Source organism: Pelmatolapia mariae, linkage group LG3_W, assembly GCF_036321145.2.
Source record: "Pelmatolapia mariae isolate MD_Pm_ZW linkage group LG3_W, Pm_UMD_F_2, whole genome shotgun sequence".
Lineage (NCBI taxonomy): Eukaryota > Metazoa > Chordata > Actinopteri > Cichliformes > Cichlidae > Pelmatolapia > Pelmatolapia mariae.
Genome location: NC_086229.1, coordinates 10,769,722 through 10,791,081, shown reverse-complemented (window position 1 = coordinate 10,791,081; position 21,360 = coordinate 10,769,722). Strand labels below are relative to the sequence as shown.

Genomic DNA, 21,360 nt, shown 5'->3' with positions numbered 1-21,360 from the left:
CTGTCCCACAAGCCCCTCCCTGTTTTTTCCTTCCCGAAGTTTTTCTCTCCTGAACTTTGACGCTGATCGTCTCCGTGTGAAGCTCCGTGTTAAGGTAACGTTAGCAGTGTGTAATGTTTCCTGGCTAACATCAGCTGTGAGCAGCTTAGTTCAGCACAAATCTGCCGCTCCACAGTTCTGATAGTTATTCTGATTCACGGTAACGGACTCACAGCTGGACCAAGACGCTGACCCGCCCTGAGCTCTGAGTGAGGCCGCTGTACGTGACGTGGAAACAGATGTTTCTGCCGAAAAAATGAAACATGCTGTTAATATTTGCTCTGTCGTTTCTTTCTCTGCTCGCTCTGCTGTCGCTTTGTTTTTAAGAGAAAAAAAAACGTTTCAGTTAGTCTCTGTGTTTCAGGCTCTGAGTGTTGGAATCTGGATTTAAATGTAAAGTTAAAGTGAAGCTGTTTGTCATCGTGTGTCTGGGATGACGTCACATCAGAAACAGATGGTTTGGAATCAACCTGAATAATTAGGAACAGAAACACGCAGGCCCAGCGTCATTATGTCACTGAGTTATTCTGGAGAACCGCAGAAACTCCCTCCTGCAGCTGCGCACACTGACGTCAGCGCTGCACAGCTGCTCTCTGCTCTCAGTGCACACAGGTGACAGTCAGTAACCATGGATACAGGTGACAGGGAGGGTTTCTCTTGGATGAAGAGTCCCAATAAAAGATCTCAGCTCATTAACAGACAAACTGGTCTCTAGAGTAACTTGACTGGAAACCATATGATCCACAGATTTACATGTGTGCAATGATTTGTGTGTTTCATCTGAGGACTCACAAGCGTGTGCTTCAATCCACACATCCCAACCTGAATAGATGCTCAACATTTATACTCAGTTTATTAAATTCAGCTTCACGAATCAAAAACCTTCCTGTGCACAAATATCTAAAACATCTGGCTCCATCACACGTGCAGTTTTGAGATAAATGTCACGCTGTCAGCTTCATGCAGCTTTCCACAAACTGGGCTACGTTTGTCTTACAGATAAACAGATTAATCAGCATTTCCATTTTTTTCCTTAAGATTTTTTCTGTGGCTTAAAAAAAAATCAACTGTAGCAACGATGAAGAACTCAGTGCTCTGTTTGCTTACATCAGCATCATCCTGTGACTCCAAGCTTTACTTTTCACTCTTTAATGTTTTATTTACATTTTCTGAGCAGCATTAACATGAGTTAGCTTAGCTAGCAGAGCAGTTAGAGTATGAACTCTGTAAGCAGTCAGCTCGTTCCTGGACATTGTTACTGACATAAAGCTGCTCTCTGCAGCCATGTTTGACCTTTGTAGGACTACAGTAATGGAGGATTTGGAGGCTGAACTCGGCTCGAAAGCTGACTCTCAGATGGATGTTAGTCCAAAACATCAGACACGACCTCTGCAGCTGTCAGCTGATGTGCACATGAATGATTTGTGTTTCCTCTGCAGGTAGAAAGTGTGTGTGAGCTGAATTGAGCAGCATGGATCAGTGTGAGGACAGAGAGGAGGGAGTCCCTCCCTCTAAAAGCACTCTGTGTGGGGAACATGAGAGCCAGACCAAAGCTCAGAGGTGAGATGACCATCTCTAACTGTCCATGACTCTTCTCCATGTCACAGCTCAGCACTCACATCACTGCTCCATCATTATTCACAGGAACCCACCTGGACCTCCACCCAGCTCTGTGTCCTTACAGAGTGACGCGTCTAAAGATGATCCCTATAATTTTAAAGTGTCTGCTGCAGAGAGGTGAGCTGTTAGTAACATGAACTCTTTGAGTTGGTTGGTTGCTAATAGACATAGATTAGTTCATGTTAGCTAATTAGAGACAGAAGCAATGACTTAGTGGAGAATAAAAACACTGAAGCTAAAAATCTGTCTCACTGTTGTGCTGCTCTTTGCTGCAGCAATGAGTTTATTTAAAAACTTTGGCTCTCTGTCTCTTCAGCAGGAAGTGGTTCTGCTTTGTTTGCTGGCTGAGCTAAAACAGGAAAATCCACTTGTTAGCTGTAGTGTTTGTAACGAGGCTAAAGAGGAGAAACAGAGACCGAACTTTATTAACCCATCAAGTTGGTTGCTCAGAGAAATTCAGTTAAACAACAGCTGGAACTAATCAGGTACAACAAGACAGGTAGAACGCACAACTTAACAAAATCCTTTAGAGACACAAGAGATGGAGCGTGCACAGGCAGGGGCGGTCCTAGGCTGTTTGGTGCCCCGGGCACCATCATGAAAATGATAAAAAGTAAAGGCTTGAAATACTTTACATGTAATGAGTCCATATTATATATTAGTTTGACCTTTTAAGTCGAATAGCAGACAAATCAACAATACAGCTCTTCTAATTAATGGTTACTTAATATTATGCTGAACACAGTGCAGAAGTGCAATAGATTCTATGAGCAAAAAAGGGATGACGTGTGCTAAAGTCGCAGGTTAAAAGTGGGACAGTGAATGACCGCAGGTGTCCATAAGTTGCAGTTGTGGTGCTTCAGCATCTACCTAGCCTACTGTAGAAGAGAATTAAGGGAAAAACATTTTTAAAGTACCAGGTCATTTCAAATGCAGCATTTCTATCAGCTCAAAAAACATCAGCTGACAAACTATCAGACAAAAGGAAAGAGAGCGAACCTCCCTCAGAGATGGAGAAAGATAAGAAAGGACAGGAATAAGAGAGCTTACATTTAAAGGTAAAGACCGCTTAGTAGTGTTGGATAAACTGGAAATGTAAATCTCACAGATGTTTTTTAAATCAGATATCGGGTCTGTACATGTTAATTTTTGTTGATGTGACTGTGTTTGTGAGCTGAGAGGAAATGAAAATGAATTTGTAACAAAAATCAGTTTTGTCCAGTTTTCCTGTAAAAAGCTGAACTCTAATCTAAGAGGATGTTACTGACAGGAAACAGCTGCATTATCTGCAGTCTGTGTGATCACAGCTGCTTCAATCATGTTTGTGTCTGCAGAGGTCAGAGGTCACAGTCTGCAGGGTCCAGCTGTCCATCTGTGAGGAGTGACCGGTCCAAACCTGAAAATCCAGACTTCAGTGGTGAACCTGGACCAACGAGGTCAGAGAGCTGTGATGACTCCTTTACATGTTTGTGTTTCCTGGATAAATCTGACCTGAAACATCCTCAGATTGTTACAAAGATTCATTAAAAAGAAAACAATGACAGAGAAAAGATCCAAATGTTCGACTTGGTCATTTGCTGTTTGAGGACAGTGATGCTCATATCTGTGGGGAAAGTGTGACCTGAGTGGGTTCATGTTTGTCTTTAAAGAGCTGCTCTGATTCTCTTTGTGTCTGATCTGTTAAACAGTCTGAGAGGTCACACAGAGACCCAGCAGCTAAAGCCTGGATCATACTGGCTGCTGTTACTCCATCAGGACAACACTGAACCACAGTGGTGTGGATGTAGTGGATAAATCCCACCATACTGATGCTCAGAGTTAATCACAGGGAACAAAACCAGATGTTACCTTCAGATTGTGACCTTTGGAGTGGAGGATGCAGATTTCAATAGAGAATAAATGTTGTTGTTTTTCAGCTGTGAAAAAAGAATCTAATTTTCTGAACTTAAGAATTTATGATGCTGGAAAAAACATGGAGACTATAACACAACATTTCACTGTATTCATAGAATGAATGTAAAACCTTCAGACATTCATTAAATATGCAAAATGTCCACAGAAACATCAGAGGGTCAGATGTGAAGCCCTCAGTGATTTTGATAAAATGACTCATCAGTTATTGATCTGTACTACACTGATCTACCACGTTAGTAAAGCTGGTGTTCTGGTGGTGGAGGGAGACCTCGGATCATGTTCTGGTTTTGGAGCAGTGATCTGCTGATGGTTCAGTTTGATGAGCTTCTTCAAAATCATCCCTGACATCACCACTGAAAGGACGTCCATGAAAACAGACTGAAAATGACTGATATGTTCACAATCTGAGAGGTTAAAGCTTGACAAATTTGATTCAGATGAAGTTATTTGAGCAGAAACTCCTGGATCTTTATCCTGTGCTTGAACTAATTCTTCATGGTTCCTCCACAGAGTGGACCAGCAGAGCTCAGAGGTCCCCAGTGGTCAGTCTGCCCAGCAGCATCAAACACAGCTGGACTCCATATTTATGGTCTGTACATGTACAACAACTACTGTTACATCTATTCTGCTCACAGTCATCTCCATGCTGCTCTTTGGAGACCAGTGGATTGTCAGTGTGTCCAACATGGATCTGATGTTTGGCTCCATGATTTCAGTCTGATTGGCTCATTCATAAATATTCTGTTCCAGCTGCTGGAGGACAACATCATCACTTTTGTGAAGAACGAGCTGAAGAAGATCCAGAAGGTTCTGAGTCCAGATTACCCAGAATGCTTAGAGAGTCAGAGGAGCAGCAGCAGAGAGGCATTTGTGAAGATCACAGTGGACTTCCTGAGGAGAATGAAGCAGGAGGAGCTGGCTGAACGTCTGCAGAGCAGTAAGAGGATTTCTATAAATATTTAAGCTGCTGGATAAATGAACATTTACTAATGTCTCAAGACACGGACCAACATGTTTTAAAGATTCATTCTTTTTGGAATTAAGTGTTTGTTTCCACTTTCAAGTGATATTCTTCATATTTCTTCTCATTGAGAACTTCATGCTGCAGTTTGTCATCGTAACCTTAAATCCACCCTGAAGAAAAAGTTCCAGTGTGTGTTTGAGGGCATCGCTAAAGCAGGAAGCCCAACCCTTCTGAATCAGATCTACACAGAGCTCTACATCACAGAGGGAGGGACTGCAGAGGTCAATGATGAACATGAGGTCAGACAGATTGAAACAGCATCCAGGAAACCAGACAGACCAGAAACAACCATCAGACAAGAAGACATCTTTAAAGCCTCACCTGGAAGAGATGAACCAATCAGAACAGTGCTGACAAAGGGAGTGGCTGGCATTGGGAAAACAGTCTTAACACAGAAATACACCCTGGACTGGGCTGAAGACAAAGCCAACCAGGACATCCAGTTCATATTTCCATTCACTTTCAGAGAGCTGAATGTGCTGAAAGAGGAAAAGTTCAGCTTGGTGGAACTTGTTCATCACTTCTTTACTGAAACCAAAGAAGCAGGAATCTGCAGCTTTGAAGACTTCCAGGTTGTGTTCATCTTTGATGGTCTGGATGAGTGTCGACTTCCTCTGGACTTCCACAAAACTACAATCCTGACTGACCCTAGAAAGTCCACCTCAGTGGATGTGCTGCTGATAAACCTCATCAGGGGGAAACTGCTTCCCTCTGCTCGCCTCTGGATAACCACACGACCTGCAGCAGCCAATCAGATCCCTCCTGACTGTGTTGGCATGGTGACAGAGGTCAGAGGGTTCACTGACCCACAGAAGGAGGAGTACTTCAGGAAGAGATTCAAAGATGAGGAGCAGGCCAGCAGGATCATCTCCCACATCAAGACATCACGAAGCCTCCACATCATGTGCCACATCCCAGTCTTCTGCTGGATCACTGCTACAGTTCTGGAGGATGTGCTGGAAACCAGAGAGGGAGGACAGCTGCCCAAGACCCTGACTGAGATGTACATCCACTTCCTGGTGGTTCAGGCCAAAGTGAAGAAGGTCAAGTATGATGGAGGAGCTGAGACAGATCCACACTGGAGTCCAGAGAGCAGGAAGATGATCAAGTCTCTGGGAAAACTGGCTTTTGTTCAGCTGCAGAAAGGAAACCTGATCTTCTATGAATCAGACCTGACAGAGTGTGGCATCGATATCAGAGCAGCCTCAGTGTACTCAGGAGTGTTCACACAGATCTTTAAAGAGGAGAGAGGACTGTACCAGGACAAGGTGTTCTGCTTCAACCATCTGAGTGTTCAGGAGTTTCTGGCTGCTCTTCATGTCCATCTGACCTTCATCAAGTCTCGAAAAAATCTGCTGGAAGAACAACAGAGAACCTCAATGTTGTCTAAATTAATTAACAAACCAAACCTACAATCCTTCCACCAGAGTGCTGTGAACAAGGCCTTACAGAGTTCAAATGGACACCTGGACTTGTTCCTCCGCTTCCTCCTGGGTCTTTCCCTGCAGACCAACCAGAGTCTCCTACGAGGTTTGCTGACACAGACAGGAAGTAGCTCAAAGACCAATCAGGAGACAGTCCAGTACATCAAGAAGAAGCTCAGTGAGAATCTGTCTGCAGAGAAAAGCATTAATCTGTTTCACTGTCTGAATGAACTGAATGATCGTTCTCTAGTGGAGCAGATCCAACAGTCCCTAAGATCAGGACGTCTCTCCACAGATAAACTGTCTCCTGCTCAGTGGTCAGCTCTGGTCTTCATCTTACTGTCATCAGAAAAAGATCTGGATGTGTTTGACCTGAAGAAATACTCTGCTTCAGAGGAGGCTCTTCTGAGGCTGCTGCCAGTGGTCAAAGCCTCCAACAAAGCTCTGTGAGTACATTTGCATTGCATCATGTCTTTACTTTAACATCCAACTGTGTCAGTAATTTATTTCACCAGGCTTTCTGTCTTTGTATGAATTTGTATCCTAAAGTTTTGAAACTGTAACCTCTTTGATGCCTCCAGAACTCGGTGTACTTGAGACGCTGAATCCACCATAAACTGATCATCACTGCTGCTGTTATGTTATCAGTCTTTGTTTAAAAACTTAGGCTGCATGTTCCTAATGTTGTGATACTTTATATTCACATGCATGCTCCTAGTTACATTTCTACTGCAGGTCTATTTTTAGTCACAAATATTAGTGAAACACTTGCTTTTCCATGCATGATGGGTCCTGCGTTAAAGAAAGCATTTGAATTACTCAGTTAATCATGGCAGCCAGAGAAACATCCTTAGTTGCACTGTCAACTAAACTCTGCTTCGGTTGTTTCTTTGTTGTTGTTGGCCTGCTCTCTCCTCTCACTCCAATCTGGTTGCAGCAGATGTTTGTCCCTCCCTGAACCTGCTTTTCTTACAGTTTTTCTTTCACACTGTTGTCAAAATGTTGTTAGAGACTTTGATGCAGCACCTCAGTTCATCTTCAGTCTGAAACCAGCCGTTTTAGCTACTTCAACTCAAGCACACCTTCCCTGGTCATCTCTGCTGTGGTTGCTATAAAACTTAATCTTGACTCTAAAAAATGAACAAAAAAAAACAGAAAACACAAGTCAGACTTCATGCTGTTTATTGGCAGCATGGTGCCTGTTTGTCAGTCTTTGATGATAAACTGTGCTGTCTTCATAGCGCTTGTTAAAAAAAACACAGCACCCACTTATGCCTTGCGAGCTACTGCTCCAAACATTTTATTAACACCATTCCTCCCTCACACCACAGACCAGTCTTCTTTTATGTGCTCCCCTGGAGACATTCATGAGCTTTCTTAAATACAGTTCCCCCTGCTGGTAAACCTTATCATTACATTAACATCTACATATCAACACATGCACCACAGTCTAAAGCAAACCTTCTCATCACTATTGGTTATGTTATTGATCTTAAATAGAAGTTAAACAGATCCATGTCAGTCTGTAGTTCAGCACCACTGAAACAAGAACCTTTTCCTAACAGCCTATAAAACAGATGATGGGCATAGTTTTCCTTTGTTTTTTTGTTTTTTGTTTTTTTTTACCTGTCCCATTTGGTTCTTTTGCCATCAGAATTATTGTCTAAAGGCGAAGAAAGATGCCCAACGGATTTATTTTACCAAAAGGACCATCCCAGCCATGCCGTAATGGTCCATTTGATTCACCTTTTATTGTTTATTTTATTTTCACTTGCTGAATATGGGACAGACTTGACTGGTGGAAAGAAAGGGGAGAAAGAAAGAGGGAAAGAAGAAAAAAAAAAAAAACCTGAGAAGGGGGACGGGGAAAAAGGGCAAAAAAACCAAAAACCAGCAGAATAAGCAGACAAAAAATACATATATCGATCACCTGGATCACCTGTTGAGAAAGAAAAAAGAAAGCAAGCAGAAGAAAACAAGAGTAATAAACAAGATCACATTGATATATGGGAATATGACAGTAAATACTAAATATTAAACATTATTGTGCAGCACGTGAGATTGACAGTGCACAGTGTGCTTTGAGGTAGGAGCCAAAAAGGGTGTAGTTTGTGTGTGTGATCACCCGTGTGTACACCTGTGAGCATGAACGCGCTTGTTTTTAAAAGGTTCCTTCATGTAATGATCTGCTAGAGGATGTGGGGGGCCTCTGCCCCGTCCTCCAGGGCATGAAGCAGGTATGGAGGAGATCAAAACTCCAGACATCCAGAGGCCCCCAGAACACAAGAGACCAGGAAAGACCAACAGAGGGGCAGCCGCGCCACTATCCCAGAAAGAGCTGAGGAGAGTCCCAGATGAGGGGGTCACTCAGCAGCCGCGGAGCAGAAGCCAGGGGGGGTTGCAGTGACGTGCCCGTGAGCTCCGCCGGCAGCCAGCTGTGCCTGAGTCACCGAGCCCCGGGCCGAGAGGCCGAGGGCACCCCATCCCCGAAGAGGCCCGAGCGAGCCCCAGGCTCCAGGCCCCGATAAGCAGCCGCCAAGGAGTGAGCCGGTGGGTACCTGGGCGCCCCCAGACACAAAGAACCACCAACGCACCGATGTCTGAGGGCGTCTGCCACTGGCAGGGGAAGTGGTGGGGGGAGATGGGCCTCCAAACCTTGGAGGACCTGAGATGTCCCCAGAGAGGTGGCGTCTGATACCCAACCTGACATATAGACACAGACATACAGGCACACACAGATACAAACTATTCCCACCCTCATGCTCCCATATACAATTACTCAACACTCACCCAACGAGGAGACATACATAAAGAGACACTGTGCACACAATCACACTCCCCAAGCGTACTCTATGCCCCGGGTCTAGGTACCCTTGCCCCTGGAGGGGGAAACTGCGCCCAGACCCAGGTGGTGTTACCCTTTTCCCTGCGGTGGGGAGATGCAGACCGCCCCGACTCCGCAGAAGCAGGGAGGCCCCACATTCCAGACCCCAGTCGGACGGCCAACTCCTCCTCCTAGCCCCCCCGCTCCAGCAGGTCGCAGAGAACGGGGGTGTAGGAAGACTCCAAACCTCCCTCCACCCGCTCATATGTAGTGTTGATGTATGTGTGTTCTAAGGTGCATTTAAAACCCAGGAGGGCATGGAGCTACCTGCCAGAGCAGCAGGTAAGCGCATAGCCCCTCCTGCTAGCCCTCAATGTCTACGTGTATTTAAAATTGAGAGGTGGGCAACGACGCCAGGGGTGAGGTGTACACCCTGATGGTAATTTGGAATCCGTGTAGCGTGCCCACCCCCAAGATCCTATATGTATGTGTAATGAGTGTGAGTAATGTGAATGTCTAAGTTGTGGGATAAAATTGAGGCACAGGCAGCCAGAAGGGGACAGAGGGGGGGGGGGATGTCTCCTCTGCACCCTGGTGACACACCCCTACCCCAAGGCCCTGCATGTGTGGGTGATTGTGGTGGAGCGGGAAGAGGGAGGCAGCTGGAGATGGGGAGGGAAGGAAGGGAGGGGCAAGTGACCCCTCCCTGGGGCCAGCTCCCCCGCTGACCCCAGTAGGCACCCCCATCTCTGCAACCCGCCAGGGAAAGGGGGGCCCAGGCCCATCCGGACTGGGGCCCAGTGCAGCAGCGCCACCCGGCCCCACAGAGCCCGGGACAGTCCACCTGACCCCACCACAGAGAAAACTGCACCCACCCCATCATCCACTCATCTTCCAGACTACACAAGACAATAGACGTGATGGGCATAGTTTTCCTCTGTGTGTTGCAGATCTATTTTGTGGAATTATGCATGTATATATTCTTCCTGTTCGCCTTGGACACACACAATTCAGATCAGATAACATCTCCTAATGTAGATGATTTTTAAGGTGGTATCTGGGACGAAAAGTTAAAAATCAGCTTGGATGGCCTGTACTGTATGATGGCCTTGGTTGCACCACATTGATAGCCATGCAGGGTGGTTCACTCCTTGGGCAAGAAGACCGAGGAGTGAGCCACCCTTGGTCAAAGCTTAGTCATTCAAGCTCAGTGTTTTCCCCTTGTTGGTTGATGATAAGTATTTTTTTTTTACCTGACTTATAGTCATTCTCATCATTGTCTTCAAATTAACTGACAGACTACTGCTATAGCTCACCTGGCTGAGCAGGTGACCCATGTACTGAAGGTTAGAGTTGTGACTCCAGGGCCTGGTTTGAGTCTGCCCAAGACCATTTCCTGTGTGTTATTCTCCTCACTTCTCACTCCCTTCCTGTCTTCTCTGTCCTATACAGTGAAGACAAAAGGACTCAAGTTGTGAAAACTCTTCCCCTTCATCATCTTCCAAATCATCTCTCTCATCTAAAATCACCAGTGTTCTCTGAGTAGAGAATCTTTTCACAATCTTGAATGATAAGGATCCAAGTGGGTAAAGTTATTTATTTGTTGTGTTCCTATTTGTAGCTGGGACAGATTGTGAAAAACTCTCGGCTGCCAAAATTACATCCAGTTTAAAAGAAAAACATTGAGTGAAGTGTTTGTTTCATCATCCTTCACAGCTCATCCACCAGGTGTCACAAACTGCAGCAGAACAGTACAAAGCATGTCTTACTGGATGGCTGCAACAACCAGAGTTTTACCTACCTTTGGTATTTCTTGACAGCATGAGCGTAATATTTACTGAACAGAGTCGTCTTCTGTAATGTTTTCAGATTCAGATTCAGAACACTGTATTTATCCCCAGGGGCAATTAGGATACTGACCTTGCCAACCGTACATACAATACACAAACATCACATTGGGGAGACAGGTCAGGCTAGGTAGCTGGCCGGTCAGCCGCTAGAGCAGCGACCCGGAACCGAACAGCAGAAAATGCACAACATCAGGAAAGATGAGGAGAAAAAAAAAACTCCGCCCAGACTGAGCTCCAACAGGGAGATCAGTTTGAGAACAGAAAAAAAATGACCTTAGCGCAGACCACATGAAAACTCTTAATACGCCATAGAAACACATGACAAGCAACAGGGATGGGTAACAGGTGAGAGACAGCCGGTGTAGAAAGCGCATCCGGGCCTGCAGCATTTGCGCTGGTCCCCTCGGCCCACCGTCTGCACCGGGAGGGGATAAGCATGCTTAGGATGGGAAGGAACAGTCTAAACACCGTCTGTTATCAGGGTGAGATTTGTTGTGTTCAGCTCCAGCCTTGAGACCACAGCTGGCGCCGGTTTGTTAGCCGCATGAAATGATGGTGGTTTTCTTTGGTGCCAACAACTGCATGTCACAGCTGATCTAACAGTCCGTCACTCGTCTCTCAATCTCCCGTTGGAGAGCCACGAGCTTCTCCGAGAGGTTATCAGTTTTGCGGTCAAAGAGCAAAGTCTGAGAACTCACGACCGCCATGAGCTTCTTCAAGATCTTATCCGTGCTGCGTTCAATGAGCCCATTTTGAGAAGTTACGACCCGTGCCATTGTTTCAGTCACAGCGGGCAGCCTTGTGGGGTTTGAACAGCTGATTCCACTTTCTTTAATCTTCAATAAGCCAGGGCCAAGCCAGCTCCGATCAGCAAGAACCCTTTGCTGCTGTGAATGTCTGTGTTGCTATATTTCAGTATCAGGCTCTAAATGTACAAATGGATCTGAGAAGATTTCCAATCATGTTTCTACTAGATTTACAGTTTGTTTTCATGTCTTCTGACTCACAAGGTGGAGCAGGTGGAGCTTACAAGGAGTAAGTGCTGATATAGAAGAAGAGTTGTGTTTTAATGAAGCTATTTAGTTAACCAATAATTGTATTGCATCCTGGCATTAAAAAATGTTTCATTTGACTGATTTAATTAATTTGTTTGTTTTCTTCCAGACTGAGTGGCTGTAACCTCTCAGAGAGAAGCTGTGTAGCTCTGTCCTCAGTTCTCAACTCCCAGTCCTCTAGTCTGAAAGAGCTGGACCTGAGTAACAACGACCTGCGGGATTCAGGAGTGAAGCTTCTGTCTGCTGCACTGCAGAGTCCACATTGTACAGTGGAAACTCTCAGGTCAGGATCTAAACATCCCCACTGCTGATCATTAAATGATATTATTGTATAAACAACCAAGCTTTATAGAATTGGCAGGTGAACTTTTCTTTATCTTTGGATTGCTTAGGAGATTCTTACCCAGATAGCAAGGAAACATTGAAACAATGTTGAGTCAGTATCAGGCGACGTCATTGAATCAACGTTGAAGTGTGATGTTGATCTAACGTCACTCTTGCACCCATTTTTAACATTGAAACAACGTCAGGTTTTGATGTTGAATCAATGTTGAAACCTGACATTGATTCAACGTTACATTTTCTAATACTGTTGACATTGAAACAATGTCAGATTCTGATATTGAAACACTGTTGAGCTATGGTGTTGATTTTCCACCTCTTTCACACAGTTGTTTTTTATTAAAACAAGTTAAATCATGACTGGAAATCTACCTTTCTTTATAGTTATTTTAACCAGTACTAAACTACTGCATGTTTCCATCAATACTTAAACCACCTAAACACATAATTGCACTTATTCCCACTTATGCCACCCTTTATAAAAATCAAATGTCTCACAATGTATCATGTCAATATTAATATCCTAAAATAAGAAAGCATTGCATGTGATGTAACAGAAAAAAAAAAACTAAACAAAAAAAGGTCAATAGACATGTTTCGTTTGCTAAATACTTTATTAAAACAGTTTTCTATTTACATTTATATTTTAACATAACTTTGTAGTTTTTACTCCGGGATGGGGACGGATGATGTGCGTCCTGCGCCACCCAAACGGTCTGGGGCGTATCGGAGCAGTTTCTGCACTGCCTGTGCAAAGACAAACTCTGACATAGAGTTTGCCCCTAACTGCTGCGTCAGGCCATCTAGGACAAAAATACACACACACAAACAAAAAAAGTGAATTAGAGCACATGAATAAGCTCTTGTTAACTGTCTTCAGCAGGGAGAAAGTATGTAAACTCCCAGGCTGATAAACATGAAAGTCACCAGGCGTAAATCTGCAAACTGCCGCATTTGATTCCCAAAGAGCTATGAGTGGAAAAACTGATAAGTCTTAGCATGGTGTGCCGTGCATCCTTTACAACAAAATAAACATGGGGTCCTCGGGCTGTACAAACTACAACCCAAGGACTAAACAAGCCAAAGACCAAAGACTCCATCTCCAGATGAACCTGACATGAAAGTCTTGTTATTAAAAAAGACAAAGTAATATAGCAAAAACCAGACATAGGACATGTGAAACACACCCAGCAGATCAATCGATCCCTTTATTGTTCACTTTAGGCTCATAAAACTACAATAAACGGTAAAACTTACCAAATATGCATCTGCATAGCGCAGTATCTTTAAATGCCCTTCTTTGCTTCGTCTGGTCCTTTGTTTTTTTCCCTGCCCAGTTTAGTACCGAGGCCAGCTTGTTTGTGATGGCATAAGCCATTACACGGCAGACTCGCACCTCTAGTGTGGTCCCTCCAATCAAGGCAAAGCGTCTCACCTATAGACACATTTTAAGAGATGGAATTAGCGTGTTTCATGTCTTAAATGTTTATGCAAGTGCTTGTGTGTATGCCGTAGTTATGCATTTAAATCACATCTGACAGCTATTACACTTTATAGTAACAAAGTGTACATAAGCTTTATATACTTACCATTGCCTTATTTGCCTCTTGTGATTGAAGAGCTGCCTCTGCATTGTTTAGCTCCTCAATGTTGGGCAAGGGCAAATCCAAAGGGAGTACCCCAGCATCTACAGATTCATTGGAGCCGGTATTGCAGATGGCTCTGACCTCCTCACGGAGTTCGTAAAGAGATCTCGTCAGGTCTGACCGCATCTGTTTCAAAGAACAATTCCAGAAAGATTAATGGTTTAAGCAGTGAGAGGCGAAAAACTAATATATCCATAAGTGATGGTGTAACATTCTGCATTCAATTATTAGTTGTTTTAACTGCTAAAAGTGTTTGCTAGTTTTTGCCTGTCATACATATATGATATCTGTATATGTTGCTTGCCATCACCAGTGTGTGAATGTGTGTGTGAATGGGTGGATGACTGAATGTGTAAAGCACTTTGGGGTCCTTAGGGACTAGTTAAAGCGCTGTACAAATATAGTCCATTTACCATTTATACCATGTAAAATCTGAAATTCCAAGATGTTTGAACTTGCCTTGTAATAGTGGCCTCACAGAGTCTCTGGAATCTACAGAAAAACAAATCACAACAAGATGACATTCAGGAGTATAAACTGGTGTTTTGTAGATAAGTGCACAATGACATTGTGATTCAGCTTTAAAACAATTTTAAAAACATAGCATCTATAGGGAAGGCCTTGACATCAGACTCTGCATGCTGGGGAGATCGCAAAGCCGTGTTGTTTGGAGTGTTCTGCCGAGTGGTGAAAGGTGCCGGAAGCTGGGAGGGGCATTATGATGCCTGCTGTCAGTGGGCTGGGGGGAAGACTGCGGAGTGGTGAGGGCTGTTTAGAAAAAGATACATTTTTTAAAGTATTTAAGAATACAGACAACTTGTCCAAAAAGTTTCCATGTGTCACACACAGATATGTACACAGACACTAGACATTATTTTATTACCTGGTATTTTCACTCGAGGTGCCTGGGGAAACCGTTTTTTTGTGGGCTGCTCATCCTCTGAGTCACTATATGTGTACAGGGGATTTGGTCTAAAGAAATAAGTAGAAAAAGTTCATAAGTAATTACAAATGTGCTTTTGGCATATTTTTTCCTACAGTTACAGTTTGATTTATAATAACACACACACAGGAAACGGAGATGTGCAAGAAGGTGCAGTATACAATGAATTTTTGAAGTGCACAAGTGTACATGGCTTTGCATTTTTAAAAAGTTTACAAACTTACACTTTTTGGACTATATTATGTGGTGATATTTCAGTATTCAAGCATCACAGATATGTACAAAAGACAAAATTATAAATTCTTAACAATCAAAGATATGTTTGTGAATAAAAAAAGTTTTACTTGTGCTTTCTTTTATGACTGGTCTGAGTTTCAGCTTCGGACTGAAGGTCAGACGTATCACAGTGTTCACTTAGTCCTATGTGTGAAGGGACAGTTACTGTGTGTGTATATGTAAGCATTTAAACACCGAATATACTAAAATTAACAGTATTTTGTCTAAGGCTGCCATTGCAGGAATTCATGGCACCGAGACAAAAACGTGGCGCACAATGTGACGTCAACATTGGTGCAGACCTTTGACGCCGCGTTTCCTCCGTTTTTCTGTCCACACATAAATGCAAAAACTGAGTTTTCGAAAATATCCACCCTGGCAGGCGTTTTTACAAATCTGCATTTTCAGTGACCAAAAACGCTGTTTACGTGTGGACGAAAGGTGCAAACGCAATTGGTCGGTGAGCGTGCAACGTAAAGTTTAAATTGAGTGCGAATTGAAGCGGGTGCTCTCCAATCATTAAAAGTAACAAAGTCCTTGAACACATTTATACAGTTACCATTACGTTTATCAATCATATATCACAGATTTACAATTTTTTTTTTGTAGTACTAAGCAAGAGCGTCTGGGTCAAGCGCCGAGGCGACGGCAAGAACAAAGGAAACCTCGAAGCGTTAAAGCTAGCTTTGTAAGGGAATACAACGAAGAAATTATGAAACGAAAATGTTTTCTTTGTTGATATACTTTGTTCGCAGTGCAATTTATTTGTTGCCGGATTGTAAGAAGTAGACACAATTTCGAACAACAGTAAAAAACTTGTTAATGCACAACATTAACGAGTTTTTTTTACTGTTATTCAAATGCAAACATGGAAATAACGAGTAGAAAAAAATCATTCATTCTTACCTTATACTAATCGTGGTGCAGGCCAGTGCAGTGCATGAACTGCCTTCTCCGGTCAATTCTGCTGAGAGTAAATCAAATGTCCCGCTCTACTGTACAAGACAATGAATACCTGGGGGGGATGTACCAATGTGAGAGGGGTGCTGCGGAATAGTCCAAGTGATCGCTGCTTTAATTTCCTGGTCAACTATACATAAATTGCACGTAGACACGATTTTTTAAAGCTGGTGAACTAGACCAAGTCATTGATAACAAATGAACAATAAATCTACTTTCTCTGGTACTTTATACCCGATCAGTTGCAATGCAATTTAATGCTCAACTACAAATCGATGGTTTTTGATGGTGACCCGTGCCGGATGATCGTCAACTATAAATAGACGTTTTCTCCACGTTGTTGTTGTCACCTGGTCGACTACAAATAGATCAAATATCAATGACAAAAAAACAACGGTAAATCAACATTGTTACAACGTCCCTATAGTAAGACCGTCGGTTTACCACAGTATTTCAACGTTGTTACAACATTGGCATTTCAACCCCGACCATATCCGACGGTTCAGATGAAAAATCAACATAGATTCAATGTCGTCTTGCTATCTGGGTAATTACTGTCTGAAGATTTTTTTTACAGTCACATATTTTGTTTTAATGGTAAAACAGAATTATTGTTCAGTTCAATGAGCAGGTAGCTGTGAGATTCATAATAATGAGGTATATTTGTATTAAAGATGACTAAACTTGAACAGCAGCTGTGTGAGTTACTGTGTTTACTCATGTGTGCTGATGTTGTGAGTCATTTAAACTTGAAGTAAACTTGTAATGAGTTTAATAGAGTTTCTGAAGTAAGTGTACTTGGAGATATTTATGTGTTTACTAAAGTCCAGGAGCAGGAGGCTGTGTGCAGCATAGAGGAACCCAGACCTCAGCTTTGTCTCCTGGTTTCTGTTGCTGCTGTTACAGTTTCACCTCATCGTTCCCTTCAACAGTCTCCTCACTGTAAATCAAAGTGTTACTGTATAGATTCACGTCTGAATGTTGCCATGTGCTATTAAAACTAAAAGCGATGTTTCATACACCCCCGTGGTTCAGTCACACAGTAACTGATGGTAAATAATGTTTGTGTTGAGCACATCGTACAGGTCAGCTGCTCCACACAGATCTCAGGTTTACATGCTGGAACAGTTTGTGATCATGAAGGATAAACCTCACTTCCTCTTTCATACAGATGTGACATGAACAATAACACATTCATGAAATCCTTTTAGGAACACAAACACTATTGTAGCTGGAGAATATATTTGAATGTGGGATAATGTAGGGGATCAACAGTAATAACTAACCACCACCTCACCATTTGGGTTGGTAGCTGCATGTTGATTGATGAAGTCATTTTCTTCTTCCTCCATTTCTACCTTATTACCATCAGATTAAAATCTGCACAGAGACAGGCACTGGACATGTTTAGCCTAGCTTAGTACAAGGACTGGACATGGGGGAAACGGCTCTCATCACTGGATCAAAACATGAAAACAAATCTGAAGTAAAGTTTTGTTGATGTGAACTGTGATGGTGCTCAATGTTCCCTCTAAGCTGCGCTCATGCACAATTGTGCACTGCTGGCACGTCTCTGCACACAGAAAATCTGCGTTGCACGCAAAAAAAATCCACCTGAATTGAAATTAAAATTAATACTTTAACAATTCTGTTTTGCAGTGTTAGTCAGTGAGTGACTGGCTGCTCCTGCATGGGATTAGAACGATGCCACCTTACCCCATAGTCCAGTCAATTACGCGATTCACATTCGTATATACGCAGCTAATCAACATCGCTGACAGGCTATGACAGCGTCCTTATGTGCTGACACCGGTGTTTTAGCTAGCAAAGCAGCGTGGCTGATGTGGAGTGAAGCCACGTTAATGACAACGTGTACAACCATTGGAGATGTGAGCAGGACAGACGGAACAATTGACGGGAAAAGTGTGGATTTTATACCAGTTTTTAAATTGTGTTGATAGGCCACGTAAAACCAGAGTTATGATAAAAATATCTGCAACGTTTGGTTTTCTTCCTGAATACTGTCGTTGTTTATATTTACTGCGGGAAGAAACGGCGTTTTCTAAGGAAAATGCCGTTTTCCTTAGAAACGCTGACAAAACCAAAATCCCTCTCCCTTTCCTATTGGTCGAAAAATGTACCATGTCGACCAATCAAAAAATGATATGGCATTTATTTTTTTAGGGAAGGAGAAGTTTATGGAGTGACGGCGTGTTTTGAGATGCGAGAGATTTGTGACGTTTAGCGTGTTTGGAGTGTGTTAGTGTGTAGTTAGTGTGTAGTGTAGTCAATAGTTTTGTTGTGTGTGTCAGAACAATGAGGCAGCTGCTGAATGTTACAGGTGTTACAGGAGTCATACATCTCCTGTTGTCAGGCCTGCAGGTATCAGGCTGTTGTTCTCCTTTATCTCATAGTGGACAGAAATTATTTTTTGGAGTGGCACAAATAATTTGTGTGGCATCAGATTTGATGCAGAACAGCTGATTGTTCTGTAAATAGTTTGAAATGTTTATTTAAAAAACGCCTTGGCTGCATTTTTAGGTAAACAGCTGCAAAAAACTTTGTTGTTTGCAAAACTCAGTAACTTTTTTGAAGAAGTAACTATATAATTAATTGCCCAACATTGGTCATTATTTACTGTATTTTGCAGACAGAGTTACAGGACTCTCTCCCAGACCACAGACTCATAATACAAGTCAGAGCTTTATGAAGAAAGAAAGAAAGAAAGAAAGAAAGAAAGAAAGTTGTGTTTTCAAAATTGGAGTTCAAGTTATTTTTACTTCCAATAGTGTTAACATACTACACAGGTCAATGACTACATTTTTGTTTTACATTGTAAGTGGGCTGAAGCAGTTAATTAAAAGTAGTCTAACATAAAGGTAAATGCTGTAATTTGATTATTTTAATAAACATGTAACTTGGATGGATTCGATGCTGGTGTGACCACAGTGCACACGTCTGATGTCGCTCACAGTGGTCCAAGGTATCGCTCAGGGAGTTTGTGTGTTCGCTCAGACACATGAAACATTAGAGGGAACATTGGCGGTGACTGCCAGGGAAAAAGGGAATGATAAGACTTACTGTAAATATAATTATGTATGTATTGAAAAAGGAACAACTAAAATGTTCCAGCTAAAAAAATGAAATCAGTTTCAGTTTATGAGCTCTGTTTGTTTTCTTTACAGTTCCAGCCTTTTATATTGAAATGAGCTGCTCATTCCTGTTCAGATGACCTGCATAAAACAATACAGAGCACATTGGGCTGAATATGGAAAGGAAGCATCACAGTACAGCTTCACTGAAGCCTTAAAGTCTCTGATATGAAATGAGAAATGATGCAGCCAGAGCTTTTTCATGAGTGGAAATCCACTGTGACTGTGAGCTACTGCTACAGCCCCTGGGCCTGTGGTCAGAGTGTGTGCTGGATAATCCGGCCCAGGATGAGGCCAAACTGACTTGGGATTAAATGTCTATCACATATTTGTGCTTAATTTAAAAACATCCTCCATAAATATTGAATAATAACAATAATAATAAAGGGTCAGAAGATGACTTGTTGGAATGAAAATGAGCTTGTAGTTTGTCTGCTTTAATCATGTGACTGGAAAAAGGTGTTGGACTTCAAATATGTCCGTTTCTTTCACACTTCACCTTTAAAAGTGAAGCCTTGTGGTTCCTGGAAGGAAAAACATGACTTTTTCAAGTCTTTGTCCTGTTTTTATGATAAATGTACGACTTTAATGTGAAACGTTCAGAGTTTTTTCTCTTGTTGTGTTTCTTTGAAGCTGCTTCTTGTTGGCTTCAGCTGTTTGGAGTTTCCATTTTCTAAACTTCTACATTCTGAACCTTCTTCAGCTCTGAACAGATTATGAAACACTGAATGATTTCAAGCTCACACTTTGTCTAATAAACTTACATCTTTCATTCTTTATACAGATTGAAGGACTGTGGTTTGTCAGAGATCAGCTGTGATTATCTGGCAGCAGCACTGAAGTCCAACCCCTCGTATCCCAGAGTGCTGGACCTGAGTGTAGACTACAACAACCTGCAGGATTCAGGAGTGAAGCAGCTGTGTGTTCTTCTGGAGAATCCACGATGTCGATTTGAAACTCTGAGGTCAGTCACATGTTTTAGTTGTGCTGAGATGAATATGATGTGAAAGTCGTGCTGACACTGTGGATCAGTAGGCCCACAGACCTCTATACAGGAAGTCTGGTTCTACTCTTTGTAGAACTTCTGATCCCTGATCCTCTGAGTCTGGCTCAGTAGATAACGCAGAGTTCTGAGCTGATGTGGATGAGTGGTGTCAGGCAGCCTGACAGATTTGATGTCTTCTCTGCTTGTCCTGATACACATAAACATGAGTATCTGGTCAGTGATTGTTGATCAATGGTCATGAGAATTAAGATTAAGGAACTGACTTCACAGTCCATTGTTCCTTCAGTGGGCTGGTTTCAGTCATTATGCAAATGTACTGTTTATAAGATTGGGGAAACCTGCAGTCAGCTGAGACTGAAGAAGTCACTTGGATGAGTGACGAAATATTTCTCCCACAAAACGCTACGTCCAGATGAACAGAATCAGCTTTTGGAGAAACATGAGTATCCTTGCAGGTCAGATCATATCAGTCACAGCTGTTAGTGCAGCTCTCCTCTAGATTGTAGTGCTTGTTAAACTAGGATGATTTTAGGAGCCTGGACCGCAGATCCAAGGGAAGATATTATTTGGAAAGACTAAACCAACCTATTAGAGGTGTTTGCACTAACATAGATAAATACTCAGATTTACATCTTTATTGTCTCACAAAGGGTTAAAAAGTGAATGTGCACAGAGAGGTTGGTGGTGAGATGGGCACTTCCAGCACTGTAGATGTGTTCCAGATCAGTGTTCATGGAAATAATCCAGAGAGCAGGATACCTTGATGAATGTCACATCTTCTTAAAGTTATAATCCACAGAGAAAACTTTGAAACTGATATCTACTCAGCCAATCAGGTGTTTACATGCCCTTCACTGATCTTCAGCCCCACCTTATTATCACCCCCTCTCTCTCTTTTACATCTGAATAATCTTCACTTCACATTTCAGTCAGTTCAGATTTCATTAGCACGTTCACTTTAGCATAATCCATTTTAATCCAAACACTTTTCTCTGTTTGTCAGTCACAGTATATCCAGTACAATCCTCTTCTTCACTGAGTCACACATTCAGAGATCAGAGTGTCCTGTGTGTGCTCTCATTCACTCACACTCACTCTCATATGGCTGAAGTCTGTTTGTGCAGAGGCTGTCAGCTGGCCTGAGTTAGGCCTGTCTTTAAAATCATTGGTTTCTTACTTTTATTCTGATTAATCAAAGCTAAACTCAAACATCTTTATATTTACTGATTATGTTCTCATCATTGATTAACAGTCAGTACATTCAGATATGAATCATAATTCAGTG

General features: G+C 42.5%; 1 protein-coding gene across 1 annotated transcript in view; it reads left to right on the top strand.

The window, feature by feature from the left end:
* Positions 1-21,360, top strand: part of LOC134624171 (NACHT, LRR and PYD domains-containing protein 12-like) — a 42,072-nt gene continuing 20,712 nt past the window's right edge. The window contains exons 1-9 of the mRNA XM_065470063.1: positions 1-94; positions 1,479-1,599; positions 1,684-1,776; positions 2,994-3,095; positions 4,084-4,162; positions 4,324-4,510; positions 4,667-6,467; positions 11,860-12,033; positions 19,854-20,033. Of these exons, the coding sequence (XP_065326135.1) occupies positions 1,511-1,599; positions 1,684-1,776; positions 2,994-3,095; positions 4,084-4,162; positions 4,324-4,510; positions 4,667-6,467; positions 11,860-12,033; positions 19,854-20,033 (2,705 nt within the window). The 5' untranslated portion in view covers positions 1-94; positions 1,479-1,510. The remainder of the gene's footprint in view (positions 95-1,478; positions 1,600-1,683; positions 1,777-2,993; positions 3,096-4,083; positions 4,163-4,323; positions 4,511-4,666; positions 6,468-11,859; positions 12,034-19,853; positions 20,034-21,360) is intronic.